At 48.0% G+C, this 9,860-nt stretch overlaps 2 protein-coding genes across 7 annotated transcripts in view; one reads left to right on the forward strand and one right to left on the reverse strand.

Annotated features, from left to right (window-relative positions):
* The window catches only part of Sdc (Syndecan), a 93,522-nt gene extending 92,092 nt beyond the window's left edge, over positions 1-1,430 (reverse strand). For 5 of the 6 annotated variants that reach the window (XM_004444379.3, XM_015185036.2, XM_015185038.2 and 2 more), the window contains exons 1-2: positions 1,164-1,429; positions 179-514 (exon numbers count right to left, since the gene is read on the reverse strand). In XM_004444379.3, coding sequence (XP_004444436.2) covers positions 179-304 — 126 coding nt within the window. In that variant the 5' untranslated portion in view covers positions 305-514; positions 1,164-1,429. Of the gene's footprint in view, positions 1-178; positions 515-1,163 lie in introns of all 6 variants that reach the window. The other variant, XM_033378571.1, reaches the window with a different exon arrangement.
* A 3,170-nt stretch (positions 1,431-4,600) lies between these two features.
* Positions 4,601-9,699, forward strand: Sara (Smad anchor for receptor activation). Its single transcript, XM_015185039.2, has 7 exons — positions 4,601-5,640; positions 5,710-7,222; positions 7,280-7,552; positions 7,617-8,637; positions 8,693-8,813; positions 8,879-9,043; positions 9,108-9,699. The coding sequence occupies exons 1-7, from the start codon at positions 4,825-4,827 to the stop codon at positions 9,258-9,260; spliced, it is 4,062 nt and encodes a 1,353-aa protein (XP_015040525.2). The 5' UTR covers positions 4,601-4,824; the 3' UTR covers positions 9,261-9,699.
* Positions 9,700-9,860: the final 161 nt, after the last annotated feature.

The raw sequence follows: 9,860 nt of genomic DNA on the forward strand, positions 1-9,860 counted from the left end.
GTGACAGACACAGAGAGAGTTAAAACCGCAAAAACCACCTAAGTGAAAAGGAAAGAAAGCAGTGGCTGATATGGGGGGAGGGGCAGATTCTCAAGGTGCGTAATGTGGGTGAAGGATAAGCAGAATTAGAAGGAAGGAAGTGCACATCCGAAATTTATCCACAGGGGTTGAGACTTACCTGATCTACGGCATGGGTGGCGGCCACTAGAAGGCTCATCAGCAGTGCTGAGAGCATCAGGCATTTACCGTTGCAACGCAGCGAGTACGTCGCCGTCAGCGTGCTGGTCCTCTGCCTTGGCATCATTCTTCTCTCAGTGGTGTCGTGGGCGTCGGCGTCAACGTCGACGTCGCTGTCTTCAGATGATGGGAGCAGCGGCTGGAGAGATCTTCCAGTTTCTGTTTATTGATATGTGGAGGGGCGGGCGTCACTACACACACAAATATCACCACTATACACTATGAATATTACTCCGATTCACGATCTTGTTACGATCTTTAATAAACTGGTTTTACACTGCAAAATACACACATTTTAGAAGGCGCAATTGACCAAGAGAGCAACACTCGAGGATCGATTGATTAGATTATCAATAAAATTCCGCGAACGACACAGAGAGAGGGGAAGTGCGCGAGCGGCTAAAATCAAAGCACGCGTTGTGGGAAGAACAGGGCAGGGAAGTAAACAAAGCAAAGGGAGAGACGACCAGAAAGAGAGCGCTATAAACGTTTTCTGTCTGTGCCTCTCCATGGGTGTTTGTTACAGTCGGTGGGTGGGTTTGGTGGTTGTGGTGGTGGATTTTGGCCAAAGAATTAAATTAAACTTAAGCAATTAATACACCACACTAGAAATCTTTACTATGTCTCCGGAAATCGAGACTCTCAGCCAACCATTCATTAGAATGAAACACTCTCTTTCTTGAGAAGCGCTCTTAACTTGATTTTTCATGGCGGCTAGCCGCCCACCACTACATCCACACTACACCATCCACAAAAGCAGACACACAGCGCACACGGGCGCGCTCTCCTCTCTCTGTCACGTCACCCCCTCTCGCTCTGGCACAGGCTAACTACAGGCACGGCGGCTTCTTTATGTGCCTCTTCCTCTTCGCGTTGTTTGGCTTTGGTTATATTTTATTTATTTGATTGGTATATTTTTGGCTGACCGTTTTTAATTAAATATATTGCACAGAACACGCCGGGCGCATTTCCACAGATTCTCCACGCAAAAATTACAACGCGTTTCGGCTATAAATTGTTCCAAAAATTTCTTTACACTCGTTGGATGGGGGGAAAAACACACACAGAGAGAATGCGCAATCACCGACCGACGACATTCAGTAATTTTTTTCGAGTCCGTTTTACGCGTTCGTTTGGTAGGCAACGGAAATGTTTGAATGTGTGTGAATCACACATGCACACTGTACGCTGTACATGTGATCGCATGGTAAATCTATATTAGGTAGGGACAATTTGGCGAATGGCTGTAGTTCGAACCACCCAAAATTTCGGCAATGCTACAAGTATACTTTTGTTCTTGTGTAATCCTGTTCTTGTTAGTTCTAATGCAACCAGATTATGATTAATTAGGTTCCATAAGTAGTGCCTCATGAGAAAAACAACTCGGGCAGTACCTATATAGGTACTATACCTTGCGACTGGCCGATGAGTTCGAAAATTCGAACATGCTGTCTTATTTTCGTTGCTTGATTTCAAATACTTTTTGCGTTTTTGCTGGTTTTAGCACCATGTTTGTGTGCCATAAAGCCGTGAAAATGGTCGATATTCCATTTCGAATGGCAAATGTGATGTAAAATTTAAATACATTTCAAGAACTAGTTCCTCCCAACAAATCCAAGCAAGAATGTTCACACTACTGGGATTTCCGCTCGCGCTCTTGTAACATGTAAATTTCCACACACACCAAAATCCAATTCCATGTAAAGTGATGTAAAATGTAAAATTTCGCGAGCTACCGACTTGAACTAGCAGAACAAGATTATGAGATTTACTGTATATTATATACCGCTTTGTACATTTTGACGTCTAAATGGGGTTGAAAGTATATTTACAGTACATCAATCTATTAAATTAGCATTCATTTCATACTCATTAATTTTAAACCATTTCTATTTGGCGCGCAACAGTCGATAGTATCGGTAGCCGTCTGGTGGGAGTCAGTATAATTACGGTATATTTACCCATTTGTGACGTAGTTCGGTATATAGTGGTATATTTTGTCAATTTCATCAATCTATTAATTTCATTTTCAATGTTATATAGAAATCCAATAAATGCAAGTATTTCGAATACACCAGTTAAATAGAAAATTGATTCATCAATGGGCTAAAATTATGTGGGCACGGCTAAATCTTCCATATAGATAGTATTATTCAACGGAACAAAGAATTGGTCGTTTTTTGAAAAAAAAAATTTGGGAAATATTCGGTATTTTCCGGTGGTATTTTAAAACATGAAAATTTCGTGGAAAAAAGAAGAAGAAGACGAATTCACAGCAAAATCACAGCAAAATCATAGCAAAATCATAGCAAAATCATAGCAAAAGGAAGAAGAAGAACAGACCGCGGACTGGGGGTGGGGGTGAACAGCTGTTCGGCTAAAACGGCAACTGGCGTCTGGTGCGATGGAAAGACGTGGGGAATGGGGCATGTTCTCGCGTCGGTCCGATGCGGAGGCTCATCTCATCGAGATCACCCGCGTGGATGGCAGCCGTCGTGCTTTGTGGAAGGGGGGTGGAGAAGCCGCGTTCCCTCGTCCTCGAGACGCGTCGCGGGTGCATTACTTGAACAGAGTCGCCTCGGACTCCATAAGCCGCGCCACGATGGACGAATCCGAGCTGCAACCATAACCGGGAGCTCACATTCAAAAATGTTCGATTTGGCGCGCACCACTCGGTATATTTTTCAAATGAGACCGTATATACCGTAGAAACTGGTTTTCGCCGCGCTCCCATGTGGTGTTTTTTAGTGCTAAATGGTATTTTTGTCATCTATTAATTAAATTTTCAATTTTATATAAAAATCCGATAAATGCAAGTATTTCGAATAGGTCAATCATGTATAGAATTGATTCATCAATCGTGCAAAATTGAGTGGGCATGGCTAAATGTTCCATATAGATAGTATTATTCAACGGAACAAAGAATATGAGAAAATTTGAATTCGCCGCAATTCGCCGCAATTCGCCGCAGTTCGCCGCATTTCACCCCAATTCGCTTTAGCAACAATGAGTCTCATTCCATACACAAATGTTGCGCATTCCATACACAAAAGTTGCGGCAACATTTACTTGAAAACCGTTTTTTGGTAAAAATAAAATAGATAAAGGTAATTAAAAGAAACAATCTTGTAGAAAATGCATTTATCTATGGGATAAAGCCAAGTGGGCCAATCTATATAGCTTGAAATATAGGCAATACCCGATTCGCCGCAGTTTCGCTATTGCAACAATGAGTCTCATTCCATACCCAAACATGTTGCTAATTCCATGCACACATACCCTGGGGGAAATGGATGATATAGAATTGTGAATACGTTTGTCTTCCAAGGCTCAGTAGGTATCATTATCGACATAAATATACACAAGATACTAATAATACAGATGAATATGTCTAAAGAATATCAATTTGAGAAAAGGACTTTATAAATCACGTTTCATCTTCATATAAAATTAACAGAATAGGGTATTCCAAGGCCTACACGCAACACAGTGACTCTTTTTTTGTTGGACTTCTTCGTTCAAACCTTTTTTTACAATAAATACAATAAAAGCAAGGATTAAAATTTATCCAATCTTGTAGAAAATTGATTCATTAATCGGATAAAATTATGTGGGCACGGCTAAATGTTCTATATAGCTGGGAATATTCGACGGAATCTCTAAATTGAGCAATATGGTGTCCAATCCTTGAAGGAGAACTATTAACCTATTAAAAGCCAAGGGGGTATTTAAATTTTCCACCGAAAACAATGAAAAATTAATAATGTTAGCGCAGTTCAGGTGGAAATATAATTGTTTTTTTTTTTTAAGTTCAGATGAAAGATGGCATAAATCTACAAAAAGAATTTACAGTCGTTAATATTTTACGCCATTTACCTCAAGTAGTTGAACTATTTAAATAGGGGGGGCTTTAGTGGGCTAAGGTCGGTTTTTCATCATACTAGACGCTATTGTTGTTGAGAACCAACATTGATTCAAAAATAATCAAAGTCAAGTATTTAAAATAAGCCTGTCGAGTAGAAAATATATTCATTAATCGTACAAAATAGAGTGGGCACGGCTAAATGTTCTATATAGCTGGTAATATTCAACGGAAGAAAGAAATCGAGGAATATGTAAAATAGAACTTGAATTCGTCAGTATATTTACGGTAGATTTTTTAAATGAGGCGGTATATTTTTGTATATTTCTAAGTTTTAGCTTATCGATAAGTCCGATAACATTGGTTTCGAAGGGTCGGCCACATTAAAAATTAGCCAAAAAAAAAAAAAAAAATAAATAAATAAATAAAGTAAATAAGGTAATTATAGCTGTCTGAGGTGGCTGCGCAGTTGAGCCTGATAAGGGGGCTGTTAAATGGGCTCCCAGCATCGTCGAAAAAATCACGGATGAATCATAAAACTAAAATGCTTTGTTTTTTCTTTCTTTTTGCTATTGCGTTCCCACACACATCGCTCCCACTCTCTCTCTCTTCCCCCCTCCCTCCATCAACTTTTCTACCAATCAATCATCGAATGTGAAAATTTTGATGCCGTTTAAGCCTGGCTTATTACGTATCCGTCTCTCCCATGCGATCAGCGCAGCGCCATGGATCTGGTGGACATTGATCAGGTCTTGGATAACCTGGAATTACGCATTGCCGCCGACGAGCAGGAGAGCAGGAATGCAGCAGCAGCAGCAGCAGCGGCAGCAGCAGCAGCAGCAGCAGCATCAGCTGCAGCAGCTGCAACGGTAGACTCTACGCCCACGCGTCCACTGGGAGACGGAGCCACTGCCTCCAATGGGGGAGGAGTAGCTGCAGGAGGATTCGCAGCAGCCGGAACTGCTTCAGCAGTAGGTGCACCGCCCACCAAAAGCTTTGTGGGCGTCTCTCAGGTGTTCAACAGCCTGGACGACTATCGCAACAATGTAAAATCCCTGGAGGTGGACAACCAGCTCCCCAGCTATGACTGGCAGGCGGAGCACTCGCGCGATGTGGATGACAGCTTCGATGACATCAACAAGTTCAGCGAGAGGCAGGAGAAACGTCCGAATGAGGCCATAGTCTCTTCCTCCGAATCGCTAACTACCTCCTCCTGCTCCACGTTCTCATCGGGACCATCGCCAGTCAGCAACGACTCCGAGGAGATGGAGCCCAGTGCCCTGGAGGTGGTGGCGGCGGCGACACAGGCAGGGGCCATGCCGCAACCGGATGAGCCCAAAGTGGTGGTCGAGGACCTGGCCGTGGGCCTCTCCTCCATTTCCATCAGCAACAGCACGACCCCTGGGACACAGTCGCTGATGCCTGGCGAGGTGACGGCCTCCTCGATGCTCGGAAAGGTGCTCAACGAGTTGTCGGAGGATCTGACCAGCACAGACCAGGAGACGGAGGTCACCAATGGTCTGGAGGAGCTGCCGCGCGCAGTGAGTATCCAGGCAGATGGATCCTCCCTTCAAAGGCCTTCTCCTTATGCTCTAATTGATCCTTTTTAGGAATCCTTTCTCTCTGAAGCCCCTGCTTCTCCAAAAGAGCCAAAACCAAAGGATCAGGGGCCACGACGCCATCAGCCCGTGAAATTTTGCTCAACGATGGACGACATCTCCGACACGGAGCTAGACAGCATGCTCCAGGAGATTGATGTGGATGAAAACCAGGAGGGTCACGTGGAGGAGGAGCAGCAACAGCAGCAGCAGGTTGAGATCCTTGAAGAAGAGGTATCTGCATCCGCCTCGGCGTCTGTTTCGCCCGTCACCGAAGAGGAGTCAGTGCGCATCCTCTCCGACCAGGAGACCACCTCTAACGATCAACTGAACGTAGACAACTTCTCGCAGGCCTCCACCGTTGAATTTGCGGAGCTAAAGCCCCACGAGGCTCCGGCCCCGGTGACGGCCATTGGCGAGGACATTGCCTCCTTTAGCAGCACGGAGTCGGATTCGCTTTCGGGCAGAAAGCTGGACGAAGAAGGGCCGGAGAATGACGAAAACATGGAGGAGAATGGCGAGCAGCAACAGGTCGAGGGTGCCAGTGTGGCTGCGGATGCCCTGGAGGCCCTGGAACAGCGTCCCCAGAGACCGCAGACCCTGGATCTGGGCCAACAGGTAAACGCCAATGCCGGACAGACGCCGCCAGAGCCCTCCGAGGAGGTGCCCACTGCAGATGGATCCCAGGAGGACCAGCAGCTGTCGCAGGCGGATGCCGCCTCGGCACCAGCCGAAGACGACGAGAGCCCCATCTACGAGGCCGTGGGGTACAGCGATCCGCATGCGAATCTTGGCAAGGTGCCGCCAATCTGGGTGCCGGACAACATGGCTGGGCAGTGCATGCAGTGCCACCAGAAGTTCACGATGATCAAGCGGCGCCACCACTGCCGCGCATGCGGCAAGGTGCTCTGCTCTGTCTGCTGTTCGCAGAAGTTTCGCCTGGAGTTTGCCAACGAGCCGGAGTCGCGTGTCTGCGTCCAGTGCTTCATGATCCTCACGGAACGGGAGGCTTCTGGCGAGACATATCCGGACAATGCCTCCGCTCCGAACACGGCCCTGCCGCCCACGCCTATACGTTCGCCCAATCCGAACAATCCCATGGAGTACTGCTCGACGATTCCGCCGCACCACCAGGTGGCCACCAGCCCGGGCGCACCGCCGCCCAGCGTGATTGTGCCCGTGGGCGTGCTCAAAAAGACCGACGGCAGCTCCAATTCGAATTCCTCCTCCTCGGACAGCAAGAAGGGGCGCAAGCGCAAGAGCGTCATGTTCAGCGACGGCATCGCTCCAGGAAGCGAGCTGGCCAGCACCATGGAGCAGCAGTGGGGCGAGGCCAAGCAGGCACGTCGCGGCGTGCCCCGGAGCAACGGCGGCGGCCAGAAGCCACCCACTCCGGCGACGGAGGAACCAAGATCCAGTATTGAGAGCGCCACCAGTGCCACCATGGGACTGGTGGCCCAACTCTTCCGCGGCTCCATTCCACCAAGCGCGGCTGCGGCCACGCTGACGGCGGCCGAATCAAGCGGTAGGTAGTCCCTGAAGAGGCTCCCATCCAATCTGATCCTTCTTGTCTCCTCCACAGCCGGTCGTCCCACGGCACAGACCTCGCCGCGCCGCAAGGTAGAGCCTGTACGCTCCCGAAAACTACCGCCGAACGGCGATGCCCAAGGCTGCTATCTGCCCGTCGAGGAGAACGCCCTGCCGCCCATCTGTGTGGTGGGCAAGGATGCCGGCAGCTGTGACGTGGAATACAAGGAGGTGCGCAACGATGCAGATCTCCTGGAGCGGCTGCAACACGAAACGCTCAAATTTATCCTGGAGAACAACTTCTACGTTCTGGTCAAGGTCATAAATAGTGAGTGGTGCTCCTTTTTACGCTCTGATGTCCCTTACAATCTCCACAATTCCTCTTCCTCCAGTGAGCTGCTGCATGAACCGCTGGGTGCTGAACTTCACCACCTCCGGGCTGCACCACAAGGGCAGCGATGAGCTGATCATTCTACTGGAGATTAAGCCGCCCAAGCAGGGGGAACCGGCTGCAGGGGAGCCGGCTGTGCCGCGCGACGTGTTCCAGCACCTGTACGAGATCTATGTGGCGGATCATGCACGGACCAGCACCACCGAGCTGGCCTTTACCAGTCCCAGGAGCGCCCACTTTCTTGGATCGCGCGAGCACGGGGGCTTCATCTACATCCGGCCGACGTACCAGTGCCTGCAGGGCGTGATCGTACCGGAGAATCCCTATCTGGTGGGTGTGCTGATCCACCGACATGAGGTACCCTGGGCCAGGGTGCTGCCGCTGCGCCTGATCCTTCGCCTGGGCGCCCAGTACCGCTACTACCCCTGCCCGCTGATCTCGGTGCGCGGGCGCGAGTCGGTGTATGGGGAGATCGCGCAGACGATCATCAATTTCCTGGTGGACTTTCGCAACTACTCGTATTCGCTGCCCGCCATCCGGGGCCTGTACATCCACATGGAGGACCGCCAGATGACGGTGATTATTCCGCGCTATCGCCAGCAGGACGTTATAAAGGCGATCAACAACGCCAGCGACCACATCCTGGCCTTTGCCGGCAACTTCTCAAAGGTGGCCGACGGGCATCTGGTGTGCATGCAGAACATCAACGACGACCGAAACGAGATGTACGCCTACTCCACGCAGGCCATCAACATCCAAGGCCAGCCCCGCAAGGTCACCGGCGCCAGCTTCTTTGTGCTGAACGAGGCACTCAAGAGCACCAGCGGCTTGTCCGGCAAGTGCAGCATCGTTGAGGATGGCCTCATGGTCCAGATAATGCCAGCCAAAATGGAGGAAGTGCGTCAGGCGCTGCGTAACCAAACGGACATCGACATTGTGTGCGGTCCCGTCGATGCCAGCGACGACCAGAGCGAGATCGTCAGCATCAAGTGGGTGGACAACAATCGCGACATCAATGTGGGGTAAGGACACAGACAATCCTCTACCGGCCTGTCCTTTAAAAGGAATCTTTTTCAGTGTAAAGTCGCCCATTGATGACATGGCCATGGAGGGCATCTCCAACATGCGGCTCCATGCCAGCTTCAACTATTCCAATGCCAATCACGTTATCCGCTTGAGTGATATCTACATTATTAAGGTGAGCTCGTTGTGGGATAATCTCTAAACGAAAGAATCATCTATATATTATTCTTGTCGCTTTAGTGCGATGATTGGTATTCCACAAATGGTGGCAACTATGTGGACATCACTCGCATTGCCGAGCAACTGGCCCGAAGCGCCTCGATGGCCCTGCTCCCATTCCTCGATCTGCTTGCCGCCGCTGGCATCAACAAGGTTGGCCTCCGGGCCACGCTGGATCAGGAGAATGTATGTGAATTGATAGATATATGGCCCATTTGCAATACAGATTATAATTTATATATTTCAAAAGGTCTGCTATGAGGCCGGTGCCCGTGGCTCGAAGCTCCCTCCGTTGTATATGAATGCCCTGGACAACCATCTGATAGCCACGCTTCATGGCGAATCGTCGGGCGTCCAGGAGCCCATCATCCTCGAGCTGGTGTTCTACATACTAAACGCCTGAATATAATCCCTCATAGTGCAATTCTTCTGTTGGAATCGAAAGCGATACGGAAACCGTCTTAAGTCTATGTCTAAGTCCACGGGCTGATCCGTTCTCTAGTTGTATTGTCCGGGTGGCTCAGCTACAATAATAACTGTGTATATATATAAGTAGTTCCATCGATTGGGTTTTGTCTCCGCTTTTCTACGACTTTTCCCATGTTTTGGTTTGTTTCAATCTAGTTTTTCGCCTGAACTTTTAACGATTTGAGTTTTCATTGAAAGTAAAAAGAAAAAAAGTAAAAACTAAACCTATCTAAGAAACCTTAAATATATATATATTTCTATGTGATGTTCTTAAATAATGCTTTTCCAATTGAGTATATATAAAGATATGTGTACGCTGTATCTGTATGAATAACAAACTATATAAAAATGTTGGTTAAATGGCTGCTTCTCTTTTGGGTATGTTTCTCATTTCAAAAAGTAGATTGCGTTGCCAGAATAATGTAAATCATCTGTTAATACATTTAATCTTCGGCATAGCGAAATAATTCCAAAATAAATAGCTCAATAGGGAGGCATTTCAAAAGTTTTGTAGACGAAATGCAGGTAATATTGT

Source organism: Drosophila pseudoobscura, chromosome 3 (assembly GCF_009870125.1).
Source record: "Drosophila pseudoobscura strain MV-25-SWS-2005 chromosome 3, UCI_Dpse_MV25, whole genome shotgun sequence".
In the NCBI taxonomy this organism is placed as follows: Eukaryota; Metazoa; Arthropoda; class Insecta; order Diptera; family Drosophilidae; genus Drosophila; species Drosophila pseudoobscura.